Genomic DNA, 27,803 nt, shown 5'->3' on the forward strand with positions numbered 1-27,803 from the left:
GGGAAGTTTTTAATGTTTGATGTTTTATTGTGTTTTTAATATTGTGTTGAGAGCTGCCAGAGTGGCTGGGGAAACAAGCAGATGGGCGGTGTATAAATAAATAATAATAATAATAATAATATTGTTATTACATGGGCCAGCATCTGAGCCAGGGAAGTGGTGTGTGCTACTTATTTCACCCCCAGCACAAGCTGGAGAGAGCATGTTGACATTTGAAAGCAGCAAAAGCACAGCTTGAGGACAGTGACGTGCATTCCCCACCCCCTAGAAGGGGCAGATTCACACGTATGGTGGTTAACACGCTACAAATTCAGGCGTGACTCCAGGCCTCTTGGGTGGGCCTACACGGGCACCAGACAGGATCAGATGGAGCTGGCAGGCCTAGCTTGATCCCCTTCCCCCTTTCTCATCATTTCTTCCTTCCCCCATCCCAACCCCATTCCCCTCAGATGGGGGTCACTCCCCACTGGGGGACGCCCTCCCCTCCCCAGAAATTTCCTTTTTTTCCCCCATGGGAAATGAACGTTGCCCGAGGAAACGAGGCAACATCGCTGCTTTCCCGAGACCCCAGAGAGAAAGAAAAACGGAGGCGAGGGAAGGAAAACCGAAAGGGATGCAGCCTCCCAAATCTCTCCCCCACCCCCAATAAACGCCACGACCGAGGAGGGCGACAAGGGAGGGAAAGGCTGACCTCCTCGCTCTTCAGCACCTCCTTGAACTCCCGCTTGATCCTCTGCACCGCGATGTTGGCCATGTCCTCGGAGGGGTCCGACGACCCGCCCAACCCCAGGCCGCCGCTGCCGCCGAGCCGGGCCGAGCTCCTCCACCCGCCGCCGCCACCGCTGCTCCCGCGGGTTAATCTCCCGGCCCTTCCAAAATGGCGCCGGCGCCGAGCATGCGCGTTGGCCGCCGCCGCCGCCCGGCCGCCTGCCCCTTCCTCTCCGTCAGAGAAAGGAAAATGGAGAGGGGAGGGGAATAGGAAAGGGCGGAAGGGGGGGGAGAGCCGCTGCTTCGGCCCCCCCCCGAAAAGTGTGGAGAAGGGGAGGCAAAATGAGAGGAGAAAAAGTGGAGGAGAGGTTCTCCTGTCAGACGGTGGTTTCGCCCCTCAGGGAGAGGGGAGGCCTTCGCCCACCTCGCCTCAAGAGGGGTCGTCGGCGACCTCCGCCCTTGGCCGTCACTGACTATGAGGCAGAACCGCCTTTTCTGTGGGTGTGTGGTGTACGTAGGTCCGTACGTGTGAATGTGGAGCTCTGGAGCGGAGGCGAGGCCTTCTCGGTGGTGGCGCCTTTTCCTTGCGCGACGGCCTTCCCTTCAGAGGCTGAGACGCGAGAGCTGCACAACTTCTCCGTCTTGGGAAGGCTTCGATTTCTTAGGATGTTTTTAGATAATAATAATAATACACATGTGCTGTTAGCCGCCCAGAGCAGCTGGGGGAAACCAGCCAGATTGGCAGGGTACGAATAAAATAATAATAATAATCATTATTATTATTATAGCGCGGGTGGGGAAGGGTGAAGGGAGTAGGGCAGAGTTTTTTAATAATATTTTTTATTACTTTGCAGTTACAATCCAATAATAGACCCATTATAACAATACCAATTTATAATACCAATCATTCAAATGCCGAATTATATAATTTAGAGAAGGTGCTAGAATTGATGGTTGGATTATTTGCTTTATTTCTGCGTTCCAAAATCTTATTAATTTCCATTACGTTCCGGTCATAATAATAATAATACCTTATACAACAACTGCATTATTAATAACTTCTATTCATGTTGACACCTTAAGTGATTTATAAAACTACAAGGGAGGAACTCAAACTATATCCTTGTTCTTCCTGTGTCTGGCAATTATTCTGTTTGTGGTGTTTCTTCCTGTCCTTGTAAGATGTTTTGTCTTTTTTCCCTCCGTCATGCCTTGGGCAAAGCTGATATCCCATTGTTGTTTCAGGGCAGAGCTAAAGCCCTTGTGATGAAATCACACCCATCGTATGAGGTATCGCACGCCTACCTGATCCTTCACACAAATGCAGCCTTCGCACGCACCAGCCTGTGTGGCGGGTGGATTGTACATAACACATTGCCCACCTTCCGTTTTAATTTATAAGCATTATCATTTTATTATTTGTAATAAACCCATCTGACTGGGTTTCCCCAGCTGTTCTTGGTGGCTTACAGCATATCTGGAAACATCAATACCTTCCCAAGACAGGGAAGATGGTTTCTCAAAGTCGTACAGTTCTCCTTGGGCAACTTTTCTGGTCTTTAGGTCGCCGCAGATTGATGGGGAAGGGCTCCGTTTTGGAAACCCCACACGGAGAGGTCTGAAGTGTATGGGAGATGGCAGAATTGCTCAGGGGACACTTTCCAAAATGGGGCAGCAGGATGTGAGTGCAGTAGGATGCAGAGTCAAGCTGCCACATTGCGGAGGCAGTACAGCATTTTGTAAGCATTTCCACTCCCCAGAATGTCAATAGCATTCAGCATGAAGCGTGTTCCATGTACACAGCTCTTGTAGCATGTGGGACGTCTAAAATTAGAAATGAAATAATGCCTCCTTCCCCACACACCCTCCCAGATCAGCAGAAGGGGCACTGGGGTAGTAGCAATTTCTTTCACGAGTTTGTGGTGGCAGCAGCCCAGAATATGCCTTTCTCTGCAGCAGCCCCTAAGTTGTGAAATTCCCTCCCCATAGAGGTGTGTCTGGCTTCTTCACTATACAACTTTTGGAGAATCCTGAAGATGTCCCTCTTTACCATGCCTTTTGACTCCTGAGATGTTCACTTTCAGAGTCCACCATATTCTTGTGACTGTACAAACAAGTTTTAATCTGACTTTCAAATTGTTGTAGCCCACCCTGGGACCTTCTGTAATACACGTATTAATTATAATAATATTGGGGCCATTGGACATGGGATGCTAAAGTGATAAATCTTTTGTCCTTCAGAGCAGTGGCTACAGCTGGATGGTCTTCTGAGGAGTTCCAGTCTGTTATTATTACTTATCTATTTGATTTATTAATCACTTAATACCTAATAGTCTAAAAAAAACCAAAAGTACTTGGTTTCCTTACAAAAAGGATAATGCAGTCTTTGGGTTAGCAAAGATGCAGGCTTTAAAATCTCATTTTGGGAGAGGTTCAGTTCACTTGTACCATTTGCTGAGTTGGGAGTCAGGCCACATGGCTCCTTTGCTTGCACAAAAAGAAAAGACTGAGAAGAAGCAGGAGCTGCTGAGAGCCTGCTAATATACACCCACTCCGGCAACTTGAGCTCAGGGCTCAGGTTAACCATTTCATGCACACAAGTGTGAGGCAGTAACTGTATATTACAACAGAAAGTAACCTGGACATGGGGACAGTAGAGAGGAGAGATGGAGCAAGACAAATGCAATACTATTGCATGTTTACTGAAAAATAAATAACACTATGGTGCTTACTCCATTGATAGTGCTTTTAGGACTGCAGCATAAGTCAGATATGAGGCCATATGGCAAAAGGCAGTCTCCAGGGAAAGTACCCGGATATAAGCGGTAAAAGGCATTGATGCAACCTGAAAACTGTACACCATATTCAGATCCTTATTTGAATGTATGCTACCACCTCCCATGTTCCATCTTAAGACTCTTAAAAGCTACAGAATCGTTGTTTTACCTGTGGGATGGAAAATAATAATAGATATAGACGATTACCCATGTGGGGTAATTAATAAAAGAACTGGATGGATCCCTAGATCCAAAGCACGGGGCTCATCATACTCTCCAGCAAGAGAGAGCTCCCAGCAGAGTATTAGACCCTTTAAATATCCTGTTTAGTTTGCTCACATTGCTTCGCCTTTCTACCCTGCTTGCAACTAATACTGGAGAAGAGAGGGTTAAAGGGTTTTTGACCTACGATTACTCAGTTTTAAAAAGAATGATCCTGTTAAAATTGAGTTACTGGTGAGAAATAAATGGAAAACATGCACATTCTTAGAGTAATCACTTAGATACAATATTCAAAATACGTCGTAATTCTTATAGCATTTGTGGATCTGCTTACAATGAAACATGTTAGTATGAACTGCTTTAGCTACCTAGTTACAGAATTCTGATTGCAGAAATAAGCACATTAGTGTGACCTCACATTTCAGACAATAGCACCTCTCAATTTTCCTGCCTCCTTCCTTATCCCTTGATATGTGTAGCTTGCTTTATAAATGTTACCTGTTTCTCTGTACACAGGTTGAAAAGTTGGTGTTACAGTGCCTTCTGCAGGATGGAATATGTCAAATTAAATCTGCCATTGACTAAGCAACTTCAGTAAGGAATATTCACAGTAAGACTTCCCCCTCTTCAGATTTTTTTTCCTAGAGCAAATTGAAAGTGTTATTTAACTGTATTAAATATTAAAGCCAGGGTATTAACCAGATGACAATTTCCAAGCCTCAGCAGGTTTCAGGCTTTGAATTTACAATGCCAATGATCAATCCTAGATTTGGTAATTTTTGATATTATGCCTTTTCTCTCTCCAGCTAAACAAATAGTAGTTTTTTTTAAGTGATTTTTTTTAAAGCATCAGTTGCAGCAGGAATAAAATAATGCATGGGAAAACAGGGTGACTTTGCCAGATACCTAAAAGATAATAGTAATGATGGCACCAGGTGAATTTGTATGGGAAGGGAATTTCACAACTGGGCAGCACCGGTTTTTTGAAATACAGTGGTACCTCAGTTTTCGAATGCCAAAAACCCTTGCTTCTGTTTTTGAACATGCATGGGAAGATGAACGGCTTACACTGCATTTTTAAAAATTTTCTCCATTGAAATTGCAGACCGCCTCTGCGCCTTGGTTTTCGAACATTTTGGAAGTCGGAACGGATTACATTTGAAAACCAAGGTACCATTGTATATATCTTATATTGAGCATTTCTATGCCCTCTCTCATGATGTCAATTTTCTTAATGGCTCCCCTCTGTCCATTTGTCCATTAAACAATAATTTTTAAATTATAATGCCATGATGTAGACTTCAGGTCACATTAACTAGGTTTCCCTCCCATACTTTCTTGCAGCAGGAAGGGAAGCAGGCGCCCCTTCTCTGGCCAATGGATGGGACTAGGCTGGTCTTCACCTTGCCATTGTCTTCTTTCTGGGAGGGCAGGGGATACAGCACCCTAGTGTCCTTTGGTCCCCTGGTCAATAACAGAGGGCCTCCATGCTCTTCCCATTAGCTGTGCCAACAAACAATAATACATTTTAACTTGGCAAAATACTAAATTCAGAGAAGAGTTGGAGATGTTGCTGGATTACAACTTCCATTCTGCTGGGAATTCCATAGTTAAGGGTCGTCAGCCCCCCCAAACTTCCAAGGGTGATGGAACTACCAAGAGGGCCCCTCTACTGATCTTAACGTTCAAGACAGTAGGAAAGGAGGCAGTGTTTCATATATTTGGGACTTTAGCAATTTAGGGCTATAAACACAAACAAGAGCACACTGAATTGCGCCTGGAAATGAACCGGCAACCATGCCCGTTTTAGACAGTGGGTTAAAAGGTAAAGGGACCCCTGATCATTAGGTCCAGTCATGGCTGACTCTGGGGTTGCGGCGCTCATCTTGATCTATAGGCCGAGGGAGCCGGTGGCCAGCATGACTAAGCCGCTTCTGGAGAACCAGAGCAGCGCACAGAAACGCCGTTTACCTTCCCACTGGAGTGGTACCTATTTATCTACTTGCACTTTGATGTGCTTTCGAACTGCTAGGTTGGCAGGAGCAGGGACCGAGCAACAGGAGCTCACTCCGTTGCGGGGATTCGAACCGCCAACCTTCTGATCAGCAAGTCCTAGGCTCTGTGGTTCTAAAAGGAACCCTAGCGGGAATCTGCATGCATGCTGTGTTTTTGGACCAGTTGAGCTTCTGTGTGGTCTTCAAGAACGGACCCATGTAACTGTGTTACCATAATCCAATCTGGAAGTTACCAGAAAATGGAGTGCTAACCTAAGTCCATTTATGACCTAGCAGAAAACATTACTCTTATCAATATCAAGTTATTGATTCAAAGTTCTTTTCTCATTTGTAAAGTCATATTCATTCTAAGGGACTTACACGCCACTTTAAAAATTGGCTATTATGCCATTTTTGCCATTTCAGCATAATCCCATCCACTTAATCTGCCATTCTTCTCTGGTCAGGACTTTATCTTCTTTCCATCTCTAGCAAAAAAGACTGCAAGAATCAGAAGTCAGGAAGACCAAAACCTTAATAAAGAATGAGGAAATTTTATTGTTTATCTTAAAAACCACAGTAAACAGTTAAAATCGTTAGTAGGATTGGATTAACACTTGTAGTTTAATGGTGAATTTTGGATATAATGGAGATGCAAAAGATCTGATTATAAAAGTTGCAGGAGGAAATGACTAACAATAGGACCCACAAAGGGGACTAGGGAAGTCCAGGAGATTTTTTGGAATCTTGTTTTTATGTTGTATGTTGGATATGTGATTACAAAACTTTAATTTGAAAAGCCATAGAGAGAGAGAGAGAGAGAGAGAGCCGCTTAATCTCAGGGTTGTGGGTTCGAGCCCGTCGGGCAAAGAGTTTCCTGCATGGCGGGGGTGGGTGGACTAGATTACCCCCCCCGGGGGTCCCTTCGGACTCTACATGTCAATGGAGGGTTAACGTGCAACTGCAGCCTTAGTTTTCCGCCGCACGATTCGGCGACAAGCGCTTTGCTCTGGGGCGGCCGCCGAGAGGTGCGGCCCGTGCGCTTTTGCGCGCCGCCCACCGCGATCCCCGTGGGAGACAAGGGGAGGGTGCAGAAGAAGCCCTCCCCTTGCCTGCGAGCCGGCAGATCCGGGTCTTGCAGTGCTGCCTGCTAGACTGACGTGGTCGACGGAATCAAAACACCAGGCGAAAGGCAGAGTCGCTCCGCAGCTGCGCTGGCTGGCGTCTTGGGGCTGCGCCTCTTGCTCTCCAGATCCGAGCAAACCCGGTGAGTTGTTTGTGGCTGCCTCTCCGCATTCCAGCCTTAAGCTGTTTCCCCCCCCCCTTCTTCTCCCTCCCAGGCTTGTCCTTCTTTTAATGGAGGAAGAAGGCGAAAGGAGGCAAGGAAAAGGAAAAGTTTCCCACCCCGGTTCTCTCTTCTGCTTTGGGGATGGGAGGCAAAGCAAAAAAAGTTTCTGGGGAAAGACTGCCCCTTGTTCCCTTCTGCTGCCTTTTGCTTATTCTGGATCTTTGCAAGTATTTTAAACTCGCAAAATATGCAACCCCTGCACTGATTTCCTGGCGGGAGGGGGGGGGTCATTAAAAACCGGATCTCTCCCTGTAAAAAGCCTGTTGCTGATCTTCCCTGTGCCAAAGGAGCCCCACCGACTTTGCTTTGGTAAGAGGCCAGCTGTGATAAAGGAGGAGAGCCGTTTGCTCGCTGGGGCTGCGAAGCTTTTGTTTTTGGTCTTTCAACCGAGCAGAACTGCACACCTGATTTATACAGATTTGGTTTTGTTCCTGAATAAACGTTTTAATATTTCTTAGGAGATGCATGATGCAGAACACAAGGCAAGTTTAATTTCCAAGTGCCTGCAGAAGTTTAGGTTGCGAGCTGGGTACACCCACCATCCTGATGGCTTTTATGGCGTGAAGCGGTCTATAAATTTGTTTAACAAATAAAACAGTTAAAATTTAGTAAAGGCGGTGCCCTCAAACCCTTGTAAGCTAAACCCTACGCATGTTTACACAAGCTATGTGGAGTTAAGTGACTGACTTCCAGGTTAGCAGCATACATGGGCACTTTTGTGGGAGTAAACTTCATTAAGCTCAATAGGACTTGCTACTGAGTAAACAAGTATAGGACTGAGAAGCACATTAACTGGATCAATTTTATATTATTCCTCTCTTTCTCTTGCTCTTTAATAAGCCAGGTCACACTGTGTTGACTTTGAGTTAAAACATCAGCTTCCTCCTTAATCTTTACTGTATAAAGAAACATTTCCTGTTCACAATGGAATAGGGATCCCTGGAACAGACAACAGATGTCCCAGAAGCTATTACATTCTCAAGAGAGAGCCTTGGGAGAAGGCTAGCATTGACACTAATGCCAATCAATACTGAACATGGATGCTTTTAATTCTTTTTTCCCCCTTTTTTTTAAGTTAGGACTTCAGTCCTAAACATATTACTTGGTATTATTTAGCTAACTGGGCTTACCTTTAATACTAAAACATGCTGGCTTCAGACTTCCTGTGGAAGGAGAAAAGATGAGGATCCAGCAATTACAGACAGACTATTGGCAAAAAGTAAGATAGTTGTTATTTAACATCAACAGTGTACTTGTGTCATGTTATAAGTGTGAAATGAGTATTCTGAAATATCCTGAAAAAGGTATGACTCTTCTCCTGAGTGTGCTTTCACGGTGTTGTAGAGTTGCACGTTTATCATCCTACTGTTGTAATTTTCCTGCTTTTCAGAAGGCTTTGTACTTAACTAATGATTTATTTTAATTATCATTATGATGTCAATTTCCTGGCTTTCACTGACCTGCACCTTACCCAGTGACTTTATTAGACGTTCAGGAGGATCAGTCTGACACTTTTTACATGTGCATTGCTTTGAGGAAATGTAGGTTACTAAATAAATGTAAATAAATCAACAGCCAGAAGGGTCTCTGTCAATTATATTAAAGGTTGCAAAAGTTCATATGGGTGGTCCTTTAAAAAAAAAAAACTTAGTAAGTTTTACAGAACATACAGAAAGTGGGAAAATAAAAATTTGAAGAACCTAGGACCATGGGACTAATATTCCATATACTAATATTCCAAGAAGGCCGTCCTTCTGCTATCCTGATTTCAATGACTTAGGTCACAAACTAAGATTGGGAAGATATGGGTTCAGATTCTTGCTTAGCCGTGAAGCTTGCTGAGTCACCTTTGGGCAGTCCCTATTTTCAGCCTAATCTAAGGCTGGTTCTGAGGATAAAATGGTTGAAGTCATGTACATTACCCTGAACTGCTAGACAGGTAACCAGCCTTTTTTGGACTCATGGGCCTGTTTGTAATTTAGAGAGTCCTCCTCTGGTTGCTCCTCTCTCCTGCTCTCCTTGGATCACTGGGTGGCCTCTGTGCTTGGAGAAATGAAAAAACAAAAAGTATCTGGGAACATAATGATTTTCTTTATTTTGCTAGATAAGTTTGTTAGCAGACAGGCTGGACAAACTGTCTTTTTGCTAGGTTCTTGTTTATATTACAGTGGTACCTCGGGTTACATACGCTTCAGGTTACAGACTCCGCTAACCCAGAAATAGTACCTCGGGTTAAGAACTTTGCTTCAGGATGAAAACAGAAATCGTGCTCCGGTGGCACGGTGGCAGCAGGAGGCCCCATTAGCTAAAGTGGTGTTTCAGGTTAAGAACAGTTTCAGGTTAAGAACGGAACGAATTAAGTACTTAACCCAAGGTACCCCTGTACTGTACTGATTTGCAATAACTGGAGGTAGGGAATAAGGCCAGAAGGCCCAGCAGTGGAAGAAATAGGTTTGCTCTATTACTATGCATTCTTAAGGGACGCGGGTGGCGCTGTGGGTAAAACCTCAGCGCCTAGGACTTGCCGATCGTATGGTCGGCGGTTCGAAACCCCGCGGCGGGGTGCGCTCCCGTTGCTCGGTCCCAGCGCCTGCCAACCTAGCAGTTCGAAAGCACCCCCGGGTGCAAGTAGATAAATAGGGACCGCTTACTAGCGGGAAGGTAAACGGCGTTTCCGTGTGCTGCGCTGGCTCGCCAGATGCAGCTTCGTCACGCTGGCCACGTGACCCGGAAGTGTCTGCGGACAGCGCTGGCTCCCGGCCTCTAGAGTGAGATGAGCGCACAACCCTAGAGTCTGTCAAGACTGGCCCGTACGGGCAGGGGTACCTTTACCTTTATGCATTCTTAAATGCAAACCAGATCCACTAAAAAGGGTAAAAAAAAAATCCCGTCAGCATTATTGACTCCCAAGTGGTAATGAATTTCGGAGCAATCTTCACCCCTTAACAGCAAGACTTTGTGGAGGGGGGCAGGCACCACTGCATCCACAGAACTGCCGGTTGCGTTGGCCACAGCAGAAGGGAGGACAGGCGGGAAATGCCTCTTCACTACACCACCAGTGGTGGGTGGAAGCATGCAAGGGACACTTGTCATCTGATGCAAGGTGATGTGTTCATGCCTATCTTTTTTAAGATTATTAATACTGTTGTGCCTTGTGCTTGCAGTTGTAATTCAGCTACACAGTTAAGTCACCTTAATGGCTTTATTTGGTACAGGTGTTGTGAATGTAAAATCATTTTACTTCCAGTGGAAGTTATTCCTTGTGAAATATCCATTGCATCATACTTGCAGATCTGGGCTGGGGGAGCTGTGGCCTTTCAGATGGTTCCTGACTGCAACTTGCATTGTCCCTGACTGTGCTGGTTGGGGCTGATAGGACTGGTACTTCATCAACATCTGGAGGACCACAAATCTCCATCTCTGTTGTAAAATGAACCTGTGATATATAACCAGCCAGGAATCCATAATCTGAATTATGAGTGTAAGGAGTTGCCTACTTCACATTATCTTTACTTTCATTAAAAAATAGAGCCCAAAGTGTTTTGTTCTATCTGCAGTGTTTAGAATAAAAAAACCCATTAGGACTTCAGTCCTGAACTGACCCTAGTGGAGTTTTAGCAGCCTATGTTAAGATTTGCAACCACGACATAAATATATTTTGGCATACTTTTATTTTGCAAGGTATTAAAAATATAAATGTTATATAATACTGCTCAGTATGCACTTGTCTGCATTTGCATTTTCTTAACCACAACATACTGTTTTTAATTAAGGTTAAATGTTCTTTCTTACCGAAAATTTCTCGTTTCCTACTTTCGTATATATATTTAGAGGCAAAAAGCAGCAGAGGGTGTCAGTGCTTTAGTATTTTGCATTAGTGACTTGTGGCGGCTACCAGCGACGTTCTGTGTTTGTGGTTTTCAAAGAGGTTTCATAATAAGAAGACCAGTAGTGGCAGACAAACTGCCCAAATGAAAGTTTGCCTTCTACTTTCAAACGCCCCCTGCAATGTTTTGGGGTGTATTTTAGGGAAGATTCTCAATTTATATGGAGTAAGAGTGAGATCCAAGTTGTCCTAGGCTAGCCTTCCAAAGCTGGTGCCCACCAGTTGTTTTTGGGTTACAAATCCAATCATCTGTGACAGTTGGCTGGAGCTGATGAGAGCCGAAGGGCACCAGTTTGGGGAAGAGTGGCCTGGTACCCAACTGATAGGACTGTGGTCTCTAGACCATGCTGCAGAATCCTCTGAAATGTCCAGGAGTTTTTGTGGCAGTCAGGGTATTCTCTGAAAACTAGCCCATGTGAAAAGTGTTCCATGAAGGTAGGAAGTATGAAAATATTTGGAACATCTCTGAACATCTCTGCCTCCTTCATGTATAGAAAATCTGGGGTAGGGCTGAGGAGCCTCATGACCTCAAGGGTAGGGCTAGTAGAAGGATCTCAGCCCCTTTCTGTGCACGATGCCTCTTTGTGTGCTTCACATAGCCACTGAGTTAAAAGTGGTAAAGTAAAACTTGATCAGATGGTATGTCTTAGATTTAGCCCGCAATCCTATACACACTTGCTTGAGAATTAAGTCCCACTGACCTATATGAAACTTCCTTCTGAGCACAAAATGTATAGGATTGACAGTCTGTCATTTTTAAGAGCATTAAAATATTTTGACATGTAGGAGATTACACATTAGATCAGAACACATACACACACACTTACAAGCGGAACTTCTCAGAATTCAGAGAACATCCTTGGTCTCCTTGATAAATGATTGTTGTCTGGGGGAAAACAAGTGCTTCTTATTTACCCGGACAGCACCCATCAAATCTGCCTTTTTGCCGGCACTAGTGTAATTATGTTTTCAGTCCTGGCAGAACATTGTGTTTTGGTACATTGCGTTGCTGATACGTCCCATCCTAAGCACTTCCATGATAACCCTGCACATATTTAGAACTGGCCTGTTAATTCTGTACATTGCAGTCTACCAGGGAAGATGATTGTATCGCTACACTTTGAAAAATGATTTGATGTTAAAATATTTTCTGAAGATTGGGCTGAATGTAATACAGCCAATGTGGTGTAGTGGTTAAGAGTGGTAGATTCATAATCTGTGGAACCAGGTTCGCGTCTCCGCTCCTCTACATGCAGCTGCTGGGTGACCTTGGGCTAGTCACAATTCTCTGAAGTCTCTCAGCCCCACTCACTCACAGAGTGTTTGTTGTGGGGGAGGAAGGGAAAGGAGAACGTTAGCTGTGAGACTCTTTCGGGTAGTGATAAAGCGGGATATCAAAGCCAAACTCTTCTTCTTAATTGCTCCAAAACAAGTTGGGATTCAGGCCCATCAAAGTAGTAAGAGTTCTGACTAACATAAGGAGTTGAGACGTGGGCTACGCACTTCAAATCAGTTGTACCAATGGCACTCTGAAGCAAACTTGGACAATGGACGTCCCAAAGTGGGGCTTGCAGTAGTAGGGCTCGCCCTACCATTGGAAAGAGTAAGATGTTTTGACCTTTAAAGCACTATGCGGCCTAGGACCCACATACGTAAGGGGCTGCCTCTCCTGGTATGCCCCGCAGAGGACCTTAAGGTCCACAAATGACAACATTTTGGAGGTACCAAGTCACAAGGTGGTTAGGTTGGTCTCAACTAGGGCCAGGGCCTTTTCAGGGCCCGACTTGGTGGAACGCTCTGTCACAAGAGACTAGGGCCCTGTGGGACTTGACATCTTTCCGCAGGGCCTGCAAGACAGAGCTGTTCCGCCTGGCCTTTGGTTTGGACTCAGTCTGACCCTTATGTTTCCCTCCCCTTGCAGTTTTGACTTTTAAAATGAGGCTGCCTTTTAAATTGCATTTTAACCTGTATTTTAAATTGTTTTTTTTTCCTTTTTCTTTTTTCTTGCTATGTTTTTACTGAAATTTTATTAGTGTTAGCTGCCCTGAGCCAGGCTCTGGCCAGGGAGGGCGGGGTATAAATAAAATTTATTATTATTTATTATTATTAGTCAACTGATTTTGTGCATCATTAAATTGTGTTTTTACTGTAATGAAAGTGGGGAGCCATTTTCTGCCTCATTGTGTGAAGACCAGCCTTGGGTACTGTTGTAGTGAGGGGAGGCGTTTGTTGCTCTGTCCCTAGAAGCAAAATGTTTTCTGCTGGGCCTGGGAAATCCATGTTTATGGATAGTTGCACTGGGCTGTCAAATGTGCCCCTCCTACAGCTACCTGAAAGGTTGGTTCTCACTTGGTCCCTCCCATATTACATCACTTGTTAATGCAGGGGTGAGGAACCTCTTGTAGCTGGCGGGCCAGAGCCTTATCTCCCCCCCCCCCCCAGTTCTGGCAGGTCATTTTGATAGGTAGGTGAGGCCAGAGGTCTCCCACCTCTGGATTAGGGTCTTATAATTCTTATAGTACTCCCACAAAACATGGAAGAATAGTTGATGCAAGTCCTAGAAAGCTCTTAATCTGGATCCAATCCATCATTGCTCTAATTTAGTTTTACTTGGTCATAATTTTTCCAGTTGATTTCAATGGAACCCAAATTCAACTGACTTAATTTGGATCCAACCTCTCACTTTTCACTTTTCCCTGTGAAACATGGAACACCAAGATGAACTTTTTGGCTATAGGTATTCAAATTTGCCTCATAAAGGTAGAAGAGGCAGCTTGATAGTAGCAGCTAAAATGTAGTCTGAAAATGTCTCAAAGGGTGTGGGTCTTTCCCGCTGCACACACATTTTTACATGGCATTTAGGAATCTATTTATGATTGCACAGTTCAAGCTAGTAAATATATAGGATACCGGGCTTGCCTTGGTTATTGTCCATTTGCTTCAGTGATTTACTGATAATGTGGTGGGAGCTTTAGATTTGTGCACGCTTCAGCAGCCACTCAAAATGAGCAAATTGTCATAGTGAGACGTGGAACTGGGCATTTCTCAAAATGCCACCAACTCGTCTGACAGGTTTTTGTGAATTGGCCCATAAAAATGACAAACTTCACTGTGCAAAGAAGTATTTACTTACGGAATATTTTTTAAAGAACCCCATAGCTTAACAATTGCTAGACTAGTATTTTTAGTCAATTATACTGTATTTAAAGGTAAAGGGACCCCTGACCATTAGGTCCAGTTGTGGTTGAGTCTGGGGTTATGGTGTTCATCTCACTTTACTGGCCAAGGAAGCCGGCGTACAGCTTCCGGGTCATGCGGCCAGCATGACTAAGCTGCTTCTGGCGAACCAGAGCAGCGCACGGAAACGGCGTTTACCTTCCTGCCAGAGCGGTACCTATTTATCTACTTGCACTTTGACGTGCTTTTGAACTGCTAGAGCAGGAGCAGGGACACAACAACGGGAGCTCACCCATCGCGGGGATTCGAACCGCCGACCTTCTGATCGGCAAGTCCTAGGCTCTCTGGTTTAACCCACAGAGCCACCCGCATCACTTAATACTGTATTTACCAATTAGTAAATAAAACAGATATAGGGTTGTATCCAATGCAGACTCGGTGGAAATAGAACAGACTTCTGCAGTGGGACTTCACCTTCTTTTTCCTTTCAGCTCAAAACCTGCGCCTGAGGATTGGGGGCTATAGCAGATTTCGGAGGTGTGCAGAGGTCTGCAGTGTAGAGAAAAGGAAGGTAAAGTTCCATTGCACAAATTGAAGTCCATTTTACTTATTAATACTTGTACTGATGACGTTGGATTGCTTCTAACTATTTTTACCATATGTCACCTGGGCATTAACATACGGCAGCTAAAAATATAATAAAGATTAAGTAAACAATTTTTCTGTAAGTAAACTGAATGCAAGAGTACAGTAGTGAGCCAGTGACATGAATTGAATCACACCCATTGCTAATATTGGTATTTATCACAAAATTAACCTTTGAAATGGGTGATTTTACAAAAGGCTCTTTTAAATTTGTACATTTTCGTGCAACCCAGAAAGCACAATTTTGACATTTTGGTTTTGTAAACCTGTACATTTTAATTGCTGCATCATAGAAAGGGTGCCACGTTGCTTCCCATCTCCTGCCCCCCTCATCCCAATTTGAACTTTGCTGTTGTTCCTGTATAGTGTTACACCAGTCAAACAGGTGTAACTAGCAGGTAGGTTCCAGTAAAAGATCTGAGTTGCAGTACTAGAAACCAATTAATACAGGAACTGTACCCATTAAATAGGTACAACCAGAAAGTAGTGTTCTTGTCCTTTTATAATGTTTCTGAGGGTTGTGAAGGTCATATGATTTACTTGTGCTTTTTGCAACACAGGGGGAACTGCCTCACCCACACCCTGGATGCCCCATCATATGGGGTAATATATGGCATCATTATGCCTCCAGATGAACTCCCACGTGAAATCTTGAAAACGCAATTGCAGCTCGTGCTCCTTCCGCATGAACGCTTGTCACTAAGACATTATGTCATCAAAAAACTCATCCAATTTGACTTACATAAACTTGCCAGTAATCTGGGATTGTACCTGTCTCCAATAAATTAAGTAGAGGTGCATTAGAGACCTGGTAGGTCTTGTGCCAGGGCACATCATTATCATATCTAAAAATCTGTATTGTACAATTTTTGAAAGCAGGATTTAATGTTCCACTATTTTAGTGGTGATGGGGGAATTTCACTTCCTTTCAAAACCCTTCTGTTGACATTTACTTTTCTAAATCTGTTTTTTTTTTAAAAAAAACAAAAAACTAAGGACCTTTCAGTGATTCCCCTACCTGAGTGATAAAGGTCTAGGAATGGTTTTATCATGTGATCTGCTTGGTGAGGTTGGGAAACAGTGCCAATTGTGGACTATATGAAGAAGCTATAAAGATAGGACTCCGTTGCCAGCAGCCCACTCCTACTGAGCTGAATTGAACAAGTGTAAATGTGCTCCAGAAACCATGCATTGTTGTCCGCTATGTATCTCTCCCCACCCACCTTGGGTATCAAGCAAAGGTTTATCAAGCCTCTGGTGGGTTTCCATTCATAGCTGTAGGTTGTATTCCAATTAGTGTATCACATTGTGTGTGCGCTTGTGCCAAAATGCCAATTCGTCTAGTCCAGTACTTCAGATTTAAAGAGGTTTAAAGACTGTCTCAAGCCAAATCTTTAAAAATGTAGTATAAACACTGGCAACTGGGAAGCACTGGCCTGCAAGCACTCCAATTAGAGAACAGCCTTTACCAAAGGTGTCATGGGCTTTGAAGATGCTCGAACCCTGGATGAAAAGGAGAAACTAATTAAGAGGAAGGCACCTTTGGCAAACCCTTACCATGATCAACTCCCTATGTCCCCACTGTGGAAGGATGTGTGGATCCAGAATTGGCCTCCACAGTCACTTACGGACTCACTGTTAAGACCGTGTTCATGGAAGACAATCTTACTCGGCTACGAGTGATTACCAAAGAAGAAGACTGCAGATAGGAAGTTTGCCGTGGATCCTAGGCCCAACTTTGTAGAGTCTCAGAGAGGGATGGGGAAAACTGTGGTCCTCCAGATGCTGTGGAACTTGACTCCTGTGAGTCTGAGCCAGCACGGACAATGCTCAGGGATGGTGGAAGTTGTAATGTAGCAACAGCTGGCAGGTGACAGGTTCTCCATGCCAGGTCTAAGCCAATCTTCCCAGATTTGGTCTTGGAGAATCTCAATAGGAAAAGTTTGTAATAGAAAGTATGTGCTCTCTGACACATCAGTTTTAACACATCATACAGGTATTAAATTGAGAAGGTGCAAAATGCGACTTTATTTGAAACACGGAATTAAAAATGCATTAAAACTCACCCGCCTTCCTCTTACTGAGCGTTTACCTACCCATATTTATTAGAGATTGTAAGCCTCATTGTAAACTTCCTCATTGCTTTGGTACGAAGCAGGTGATAATCCTTTTGCTTGCTGAATGCTCAGGAGGAGGATATACTACTGGGAGTCCAGAAGGAGTTGAATTTTAATTTGGAGGCACACCAGATCTTTAAAATGGCTCCTGTGGGGGCTTCCGGGTCGGCGCCATCACCGAATGGCGGACTCCCTCCGAGCTCCGGAGGGAGTCGGCTGGGTAGGGGTCGGGTCCTGCCGTGCCGGCGACGCGGGGACCCTCAAAAACCATGGGCGGAGATGCCCATGGACTTGGTGACTCGGCGGGCACCGTTTGCGCCCCCCGACCCACGAAGGAGCCTTTTTAAAGGCTGCGGAGCGGGTGACGGGGGGGTGTGGTGCTGTGAGTCTAATGCTTCCCCTGCCCAGCGAAGCCGCATGCCATTCAGCGGAGAGCAACGACTTCTTCTTTGAAAATTTCGGATTTGGACTAAAAGGAACAACCCGTGAGTAAATCGATTGGACTTAAAAGGGAAATTTGATCTTTGAATTTGGAGCGAGCGGGGGGAGTGCAGAAAGGAAGTCCGCCCCCCCCTGTTGTAGATGGCTCAACGCAAGGATTTGACAACTAAGATCGAGAGATGAACTTGTTTACCTGAAAAAAAAATTTAACTTCACGAAGGGAAATTACAATAATTGTGCTGGAGGAGAAGACTGATTTGTGGGAACTAAAATGCAACCCCCCCGGGAACCGGGAACGATCCGCTATGAGAGACTGGTGAAGAGACACAGAAACTTTGACAGCTGTCAAAGTAGCTGTCAAAGCAGGAAAATAAAAGAGAACTTTGTTACGATGGCTTTGCTGGTTAGATTTGTTACAATTTGGACATAAATTATTGGAAATAAAGGCAACAAGTTATTTGACTTTTGGGTCTGATTTTGAAAGAAATTAAGTTACCATATTCCCTCTAGAGGGAGGCTGGGACATTGCAACAGTAGCAGCAAGTGGAAAAATACTATGAATTTGAGCAGGATCTGTTATCTCTTGGGAAAGCTGCAAAAACGAAGCATTATTTTGTCTACAGAGGTTTCTGTACTAAAGGAGACAATGGATTTATCTGTTGAAGAAAGGAAGGGACTTGACGCAAGTTATGTTCCTGAATAGGGATGCAGGTGGCGCTGTGGGTTAAAGCCTCAGCGCCTAGGGCTTGCCGATCGAAAGGTCGGCGGTTCGAATCCCTGCGGCGGGGTGCGCTCCCGCTGCTCGGTCCCAGCGCCTGCCAACCTAGCAGTTCGAAAGCACCTCCGGGTGCAAGTAGATAAATAGGGACCGCTTACCAGCGGGAAGGTAAACGGCGTTTCCATGTGCGGCTCTGGCTCTGGCTCTGGCTCTGGCTCTGGCTCTGGCCAGAGCAGCTATGTCACGCTGGCGACGTGACCCGGAAGTGTCTCCGGACAGCGCTGGCCCCCGGCCTCTTAAGTGAGATGGGCGCACAACCCCAGAGTCTGTCAAGACTGGCCCGTACGGGCAGGGGTACCTTTACCTTTACCTTTATGTTCCTGAATAACAAAAGCCTCTGTGGAGAACAAGAAGTTTCTGAATTAGAAGGTTTCTGCAGCAGAACAGGAAAAAGCAACCTGAGGAATAAGAGCTGGACCAAATTTGAAGCCGGAGTATTTGGAACATCCAGACTTTAAAAGGACCAAGAAATAGAATTTAAGTTAGACTCTTAAACATAGAGGTCTGGATGGAAGAACAATGACTTTTTCTGAGAGTTTTTTCGAGATTGGACTTTCTGAAATTAAAAGCTATCAAAAGACGGCAAAGTGGAGTTGAGATATAGACGTGGATACACCAGGCTGGCAGTAGACAATGGATGAACTTTGGGGATTGGAACCGGGGAATGGGGGGGGGAGATTTGGAATCCAAAGGCTGTAAAATTATATATTATTTCTTTCTTTTCTTTTTTCATGTTTGTTGTTTGAAAATAGGGGAATTCGTGGAAAGGAAATGGGGTCGATCTTAGGGAATTATATAAAATATAAGGAGAAATGGTTCATTAAGATAAATAAGATAAATTAATTTGGAATAAATGGGTTATTTAAAATTACAAATAAGGTTTTAAAATTTGGGGTAAGAATCTGTGGAATCAATTTAAGGGAAATGGAATACAAGAGGGGGAGGGGGGGGAAGTCCGGGAAAGATGCCACTGAAACCAAGTGTAAATCATATTTGTTTTTTCTTTCTTTCTTGCTATCTTTCCTTTTTATTCTGGAAAATTTTTAATAAATATTATTTAAAAAAATGGCTCCTGTGCCCTTTAACACATTTATTAAATCGTTACTGAAATATATCACATAGTGTTAGAGCTTGTGCTCAGTACATTTCAGAAGTTATATGGAGGTTTCTCTTTCCTCTTCATGCGTAGGCTTACAAATATAGACCAGTCACATTGCTTCAGCAAACACATTATTTCCTTAATGTATATGTTTGTTGATTAATAGTTATGCAGGAATGAAGAGGTTTGCAGAAGTGAATTGGCAGGCGGGATGAATTTGACCCCTTCCCTACCCACTGATTATCTTAATGCAATACCTCTCACACTTTCCCCCCCAGTTGGGCTTATGTCTGGTCTCTGAACATGCTGTACCACTGAACTACAACCCTCACCCTGGTTGGACTAAATACTCATGCTCACTGGTCTTTCCCTTGCAATGAACCTCTCTGAATTATGGGAAACGGTATTTCCCCTGGAATGTGTGATTTTTCTCTGTGTCTTCTGTTTATCCTACTTCCCACCTGGATTACAGGGGGCAATATCTAAATTTGCATGGGGTGGCGGTGGAATATAGAAGGAAAAATATACTTTTTCTAGGCATTATAAGGAAACAGCTGTAGAACTGCCCCCCTCACTATTTTTGTCCCTGTGGAGTCTGGCAATGAAATGGTTAATTTTGCAAAAGGCAGCTCCACCCTGTCCAGCCAAGGTTAATAGAGATTAAGTGCCTGGAAGTTTAAGTTAATTGTGACGTGTTCTTCTGGTTTCAATGGGACCTCGGCTTTATCTGAATTGTAGTCAGGAAGTTTTGGGCCGTGCATGACGAAAGAGCGGTGGGATGAGATAAGGTACGTCAGACAAAGCATATTTCTTTACGGGTAAACTACATTGTAATAAATTGGACTCACTTCAGAGTAAAGCTAGTTGCAGCTTTTAAGTCCTTCTGGTCCAAGGAACTTAAATTGCAAAAAGATCCCATTCCACGGGTTTTAAGTATTCTTTAGCTACGACTGGCTTTTGCTGGACTTGTGCCCCATATCTATCAGGAGTGTTTTGAAGCCGACATCTTCAAAAAGAAAAAGGCGCCAAATTTAAAGCGCATCAATTTTTTAATGGTGCGCTCAGAGTATGATCCCCATTTTCCCCTGGTCTGACCTCTCAAACTCAAACTGGCGATCGGAAAGAGTCTTCTTTTGCCTGGTGCCGCTTGAGCTTTCCCCACAAGGGGAAAAGGTTATTCTGAATTGCTGGCCTCAATTCAAGTTTAGACTCTAGCCTGAACGAAAATGGGTAAACCTTTGTGTGAAAAGAAAAGGGAAAACAAAGTGTAGCTAACACACAACCCCTTGTCTTTTCTAGGTGTTCGTTATCAAGGACCGCTTTTAGCTTCATCTGAATAGCCATGGCAGAAGGTGGATTTGATCCCTGCGAGTGTATCTGCTCCCATGAACATGCCATGAGGAGGCTGATCAATCTGGTGAGAGACATTTGCATTTACGTTTCTTTCGTTCAGATCGGGATTTCAGCCAATTGCATAGCTACTGCTGAATAGCCTTCTTGAGGGCTTGCTCATGCAGTCTTTCAAAGTGCATGCCAATCTCATATTTTTTTCTTAGCGCAGTCTTTCCACAAGTCCTTCAAGGGGTTACATCTATTATCCATACAATGGACAGGTAGATACACTGTTAGGTGATAGGGAAACCTTCCAGCTGAGCATTGTCGATTTCACTTGTGCTGTCAAAAACAAGGGTGAGTCCTTGGGAGTGGGTTCTCCCTCTCCCTTCCCTCTCAATATTTTGGGGAGATGTGCACTCTGGCACAGATGAGTGGCACAGTCTTGGAAACTAGTCAAGATAAAATCCATGGAAACAAAGCGCTGTCTAAGGGTAGGGGGAAAGTAGATTGGCTGGAGGTTTGCTTCTTAGATTTATTTAAAGGGCTATACAAGTACTTCTGCAATTGAATGGTGTCATGAGAGACTATCCAACGTGTGTATAAAAGAGAAGAACTGGGAAAATAAAGGAATGATCCAGCCATATTTAAATACTCCTTTGTTTCAGTGGGAGATCGTTAAAACAACAAGATTGAAAAGTACCATAACATTGACAGGCTTGTACTTAAGTTTAAAAAGGACTTAATTTTTTTTAACTCGCGGGAGGGAAAATATGGCATTTTACTTGGAACCAGGCTGGGGATCCACTTGACTGTTGGGAAAATGCAGCTTCTGGGTGTGTTACAATCACTTCTAGGAAGCTATTCCTCAGGAGCCTTTTCGAACAGTGAACATCTTGTTTCAGTCCAAGCGGGCCACTATAAGAACCTTGAACGTTTAAGAATTAGGTGCCCCCATTTGCTCGCTTTCCTCGTCCTGACTCACCACTTTTTCCTTTTGTGTCGTGTCTTCTTACATTGCAGTCCTGAGGGCATTCAAAAGCTGTACTCGGAGCTTTTCCGTAATGCTTTGAATAAACAAATGCAATAAACAAGATCTCGGCAACCCGAGGATCCTACTAATTCAAGCTCCATTAACCTACGGGGGGTAGGAATCACAAAACCAATCTATTGTGGCTGGTAGTTTCCCTTTGCCATGAGTAACGGATGGTTGCAGTAACAGGCAGTCATTGAAGAGAAGGAACGGTTCTGTCCAGCAGAGAGGACAGATAAAAATTAGGATTAGCATGTTGACTTAGAGGAGTGATAAGGAGACAGGAAATGTGCATCTGTGCCTAGCTAAAAGAAAGGTAGGGAACAAGAAGAAAAAATGGAGGCTACGGGGCCTAGTGGTGTGGTCTGGGAGAGGTAGGATGAGCATATATGTGTGAGGTTTTAATTTTATTTAGAGGTGATTTAGGGGAAATTTAATTGTGAATAGTGTTAGGTTCCAATGAGTAGCTTTGTGTTTTGAGGCTCATATATCCCAGCCATGTGTTCTGCTAGGTTTCTGGAGGGTCAAGGTCTTTTGCCTCTTAGCCTCTTATCAGTTTTCCTTCTGTGAAATGGATGTTTTCTTGCAGTAGTAACTACAGTCTTTCTCCATGTCCCCACAGCAGCCGTTTTGTGAATTGCTGTGTCCAAAACGGGCCAGCCGTTTTGCAGCAGTGCCCACATTGCAACTGCGGCCACAGACCCCAAAATGTTGGAGGCCTGATATATATAACAGTTGTCATCGGCAACTTCGTCAAAGTCAGTTGAGACTATATCAGATAAAATAGGTTCAGGATGGAGTCATGGGGGTATTAATGCAAATGAATCCAGTGAGGTAGGGTGTGTGTGTGTGTGTGTGTGTGTGTGTGTGTGAATTCTAGAAACACAAAATCCTTAACATACTGCATCTTGTGTCAAATGTGAGGGAGACATTTTTGAAGGGACATTACTGTATATGAATTTTGTTTTAAACTGCCGAGGAGGGAAATGAAACTGGCACACAGTCTATCTGTTAAGGGGAGATCATATCTCAAGTTCTACGAGGTCTAAATACTTGCTTTTTGAAAAATGGAAGCTGGAAATTAGGTTCACCAGGGGGCAACTATCTCTTGTGGATGCCCATTTTCTATAACCTTATCTCCAGAATGTGTATAATAAAGGCAAGGCTATCTCTAGGGATCTTATTAATACTACTATATATTTTTCCATTATTTTTCTATCTTGCCTACGTCAACATTGCCCTCTTTTGGTAGGGAAGCAACACTGCAAGGTGTGTGTTTATAGGCCCATTTTAGAATGGTGGTGCAAGTAAAAAACACAGTAAGTTATGCTCACATGGTTTCTATTTTTACCTGGTAAGTATGGTAGTATGTCACAAAATACAAACCACCGGACACATTCTGCTTGGAGCTCACCTGCAATCAAGCCCCATTGAAACTAATGAAACGTGATTCCTTCAAATCAAATTTCAAAATGAGTTAGGTACAGTTTATCCTTATCTACGTCTGCAAAATGTCTGCAGTCTTGTGCAGAGCTCTCCCTCATTGGAACAACTCATGTTCTGCAAAGCTTATTGAAAGAGCTTGCTAGATCAAAGTCAAAGCAGAAGCGATTAGAGAGTTTTCCATTTGCCAATAAATAAAGCTGAACCTATTGATACGTTCTCTCTCTGCTTGTAAAGTGTGTGTTTTTGGTTGATGTTAAAATAGGAGAAAGGACAGGTGTGAGAAAGCTTCAATACAGTCGGGAAAATCCTGTGTGTGTGAAATCTCTAATTCCCCTATCCCTCCAGTGCAGAAGGGATCAAGGGCTGGCCACTGTAAAAAGATGGAAGTGAAGCAAATTGCATAGGTGAACACTCATCTGATAGCAGTGGAACAAAAAAGGAGGAGGGACTTATGCTTAGGAAATGCCCCCTGGAGAATCGCCATCAAAATTTAAAGGATGGGGTTGGGGTTGACCTATGGCATACGTTCTTGGATTTCTTGGTCCACCCACCACCCCATAATCCTTTCAGTTGTGTGGGATGATTGCAGGGTAAATGAATGCACATCAGATTGTTCGTCTGAGTGTTTTTGTAGTGTGGCCAAATTACATTGCTACATTAAACATGCTTTTTAAAAAGCACGTCTAAGCTTGCCACTTCTGTTGTGAAGGAAACATAGTCACATGGGACCCTTAGCTATTTCCCTGCCAAAAATCCACCCCACATCTGCTCCTTGTACACAGATGTGACGTTTTTCTGCGAACGGTACCTTTAAGGACAAATAGCAGCTGATGGGAAGAGAGGGGCAGGTTTTGGCAGGGAAACTGGTACAGTGCCCCAATCTGGATCAAGACCCTGTCTAGCTGTTTTTCTTTTGAAATTAAAGCCACCAGTGCTCAGCATGGTGTTTTAAAAAACATGCTTAATATAATATAGTTTGTCCCCAAGTGAGCATTCCATTGAAAATGATGTAGTGTGGTGAGACCGCATTTGCTCTGAGATGTGCATTTGGACATATACCTGGCTTAGGTCTGCTCTTTCTGATCCAGTAGAACAGGCTTCCTCAAACTTGGTCCTCCAGATGTTTTGAGACTACAATTTCCATCATTCCTGACCACTGGTCCTGCTAGCTAGGGATCATGGGAGTTGTAGGCCAAAAACATCTGGAGGGCCGAGTTTGAGGAAGCCTGCAGTAGAAGGTTGCATCTGGCTAGAGATTTGGAATTGGTCCGCACTTCATTCTTTTTAATAGCAGCTCCTCTATATTGTACAGCCAACTGCTTTGGTTTCAAAAGCCAACTGTGATGCGGTGTATTGGGAGGGGCTACTTAAAAAAAATAATGGAACAACTTTTTCCAACCAATGATTATCACCAAATTTCTAGCACTTATTGAAAAGCTGAAAAATAAAGAATTTTGATATACAAGTAAATTTTTGAAAGTAAAACCCATGTAGTTAACAACAGTTAACTTCCAAGACTTTGCACTTGACTCTCCAAAGTTCATTTGATTTCAGAAATTCTGAAGACTCACCCACAAATCTTAGAACGGATGAAGTCTCTTTTTTCTCTAAGCAAGTTTCTGTTTTCTTCATTTCAGTTACGGCAATCCCAATCCTACTGCACAGACACGGAATGCCTTCAGGAACGTGAGTAATAGGGAAATCTTGCATGTATATTTTTAAACGCTTTTGTATATTGCTTTCCAGCACAAAGCAACTCAACAGCTGTTTTTATATATATCAACAGAAATATATCCAAAAATTAATAATAATACAATTTAAACACCAATAAAACAACAGCCACAAGCATTACAAAATACAGGAAGATAGTTGGACAGAATAAATCTAAGCATGCCATCTTCATCATGCGACAAAATCCCATGTAGATCAGAAAGCTTTCTGTGGGTCTAAGCTTGGGGGGGGGCATCAATACAAAGGGGGCCATACTCTGGTTCCCCATATAACAAGCTGCTATCATCAATGGAAATGGCAAGTGGAAGTGACCCTCCTGCTAATTTCAGGGCTAAAATAATTAGTGTTAAGGAATAGATGCAAAGGAAGAGATTATATCTGAGGGCTAAATGTGCATTAGACTGAGTTTCATATTTCACCTTTTCACCTTTTTTTTTTTCTTTTCACAAAATACCACTGGGATTGTTGCACTCTAAAGTGGGAGAACTTCACAGAAGCAGGGAGATACTTCTTAGGTTTTCTCTCTGATCCCCCTCCCATTTAAAATGTTCCCATCTGCTTTCTTGCTGCAATTTTGGAGGGGGTGTTTTTTTAATAAATGGAATAACCACTGGATAAGAAAGGATTCAGAAGCCCTTTCTCCCTGCTTAGGACTTCTGCTTTAGATTGTTATCTCTGCAACTGTATTTTACTTTATTTAGTTCACAACTTTTTATATACCTCAGTTGTAATAAAACTTAAACATGGTTTGTTTTCTAAAATAGAAAATGGGGGGATGGGACAGTGCATGGCTGAGGGCTAGGGGTGGGTCTTGCTCTGTGAAAAGTATCATCAGATTAGGATATCAAAACAGCATTTTGAGAAATTTCAGGGGCATGCGTTTTGATCCAAACAGAAAAAGGCCTAGATAATTCAGAAAGAATCGTGCCATTGTATACCTTGTAGTATTGGTAATTTGAACCAAAGGAAGTTTTTTTTCTTAGTTGGAAGTTGATCTTCCAGTTTTGGAATGCATAACCGTTCCAGCCAGGTACTAGTGTACACTGATAAAGACCCAGGTTCATGATTCATCATGCCAGATTGCACACTACAGTCTTATTTTCCAACTTTTCTACTCTCTTGAAAAAAAAGGGGGAGGGAGTTGGCAGTGATTGGATGTTTAAGAGCGATATAAAAATACAGTGAGAATCAGCTGTGAGTAAGAGCATGTTTGGAATTTTTACATAGTGTGTTGGGGCCAGTAAGAGGCTATGAGTATCCAGACCTGGAGAGTTAACGAGTTAACTGCATGGCCAGCTATCTAAATGCTGGAACCTCAAGTGCAGCACTAAGGAATACACTGCTTTGCATAGCAGGCAAGGCAGAAGGCCCGGCTGCCAATATTTGCACCAGGCTTAGCCAACCCAGAAGTTTCATGCTGCTTGCCAGCCAATTGCAAGGGCAGATGTTGTACGCCTATGGTATCTTTGACGTCTGGGGGCCATAGCTGTCAACCTTCCCTTTTTTTGCGGGAAATTCGCTTATTCCAGCGCTGTTTCCTGCTGCTATCCTGGATTGTTAGATATCCCATAGACTGTCCCTGGGACAGGTGAGGCTGCTGATCCCTTATTTTCGAGGCTCCCCGGGACAGGTGAGGCTGCTCATCCCTTATTTTTGATGCTGCTGATCCCTTATTTTCAAATCTGAAAGTTGACAGCTATGCTGGGGGTCTGTAGTCAACAGGGAATGGCTCACTAGACTACATTTTGACTTGCTCCCTTAGATTCTCAGTTTCATCTCCAGATTCCCTGTCACTAGCTTTCTTCTGTATTTATTTTGTGCCCTCCCCCCAGCCTTCTCTTAAACTGGAAATGAGGAACTCCAGATGTTGTCAGACTCCAATTCCCATCATTCCTGATTGGCCAAGCTGTCTCGACTTATGAAAATCAGAGTCCGACAGCATCTGGAAGATCGTAGGTTCCCTAAGCAGAGCTCTGGAGAGCGTAGATCCTGGCACACAAATGACTTTGGGAACTTTATATCCTGAATTTCTGTCTTATATGAAACCCTCGAGGTGGCTTGCATATAGAATTTATAGATTCTGGCACACACAATTCATTTAGGAACTTCACACACACACCCAGTTTCTGTTCTTATATAAAATGCTCATGGTGGCTTACATATTAGAATTAAAAAGGGGAACCAGGGAAACATACTCAAAACAGTTTAAAAGAAGATGGGAACAGCGGATAAAAAATTGCAGACACTTTCCACACACCCCCAATATCAACTGAAAAGACCAAATGCCTAGTGGAATAATAAGCTTATTTCTAGATTTGAGGTGAGGGGGCTTAGCTCGAATTGGCAGGGAATTATGACATCTGCTGTGTTGTTTTCCCTTAGTCACATCTGCTGATAGGAATGAAGAGCTGGAGGAGTGCAGCAAGTGGTTTGGGAGCCTATGATTATTTTGCTTCCTGTCTGAGACCCAGCTTATACAAACAAACCCTTTTGGCCAATGATTACAGCAGTAAAGGCTGGAACTTTGGGTGGGGTTTAGTTTGGGAAGCAGGAGGGCAGGGGCTCTGCTGAAGTCAGTCTGACGTCTGTTCCATTGCTGCAGATGAATGAATCATTATGAAAACGATGACTTGAGAGGGGAACTCCCTGAATTTTGCACATTTGGAGTCTTTCTGTGGAAGTGTGAAACTCTTGGGTTTGGTCTTTGCATCCAGACAAAGTGAAACAGCAAAGTGAATATAGGCTAGCAGTGCTTCCTGAACTTAAAAACTTAAAAAATTGTATTTTTGCAAGTAAAATTGGTGTTTAATGACACTGTTATGCCCATAAAGATTGGGAAAAGACCTTGCCAAAGCAGAAACTTGGCACAGAGACAGAGTAGCCCTTCTGGAGGCAGCTAATTCTGTTGTTGTCTCTGTCAGCTTTGATTGGCCCAAACACTGGCTCCCTCGGCCTGAAAATGAGATGAGTGTTGCAACCCCATAGTCACCTTTGACTGGACTTAACTATCCAGGGATATTTTACCTTACCTTTTTGGCACTGACCACTCTTCAAACTGGCTTAGTTTAA

The 27,803-nt window shown here is 43.6% G+C and overlaps 2 protein-coding genes and 1 long non-coding RNA gene across 5 annotated transcripts in view; 2 read left to right on the forward strand and 1 right to left on the reverse strand.

Moving 5' to 3' along the window:
- UBE2K (ubiquitin conjugating enzyme E2 K) overlaps positions 1-971 on the reverse strand; it is a 30,260-nt gene extending 29,289 nt beyond the window's left edge. Inside the window, exon 1 of the mRNA XM_079989881.1 lies at positions 692-971. Coding sequence (XP_079846007.1) covers positions 692-754 — 63 coding nt within the window. The 5' untranslated portion in view covers positions 755-971. The remainder of the gene's footprint in view (positions 1-691) is intronic.
- Positions 972-4,223: 3,252 nt separating this feature from the next.
- The window catches only part of SMIM14 (small integral membrane protein 14), a 33,199-nt gene continuing 9,619 nt past the window's right edge, over positions 4,224-27,803 (forward strand). The window contains exons 1-4 of one of the 3 annotated variants that reach the window (XM_079989883.1): positions 4,224-4,317; positions 14,604-14,683; positions 20,492-20,609; positions 24,641-24,689. In XM_079989883.1, coding sequence (XP_079846009.1) covers positions 20,535-20,609; positions 24,641-24,689 — 124 coding nt within the window. In that variant the 5' untranslated portion in view covers positions 4,224-4,317; positions 14,604-14,683; positions 20,492-20,534. Of the gene's footprint in view, positions 4,318-6,808; positions 6,969-14,603; positions 14,684-20,491; positions 20,610-24,640; positions 24,690-27,803 lie in introns of those variants that run through there. The other 2 variants (XM_079989882.1, XM_079989884.1) reach the window with 2 other exon arrangements.
- The window catches only part of LOC307223691, an 84,223-nt gene continuing 63,461 nt past the window's right edge, over positions 7,042-27,803 (forward strand). Inside the window, exon 1 of the long non-coding RNA XR_013842201.1 lies at positions 7,042-9,371. This is a non-coding gene — a long non-coding RNA (uncharacterized lncRNA). The remainder of the gene's footprint in view (positions 9,372-27,803) is intronic.

The sequence above is a fragment of the Podarcis cretensis genome (genome assembly GCF_951804945.1).
Source record: "Podarcis cretensis genome assembly, chromosome: 9".
Taxonomy (NCBI): domain Eukaryota; kingdom Metazoa; phylum Chordata; class Lepidosauria; order Squamata; family Lacertidae; genus Podarcis; species Podarcis cretensis.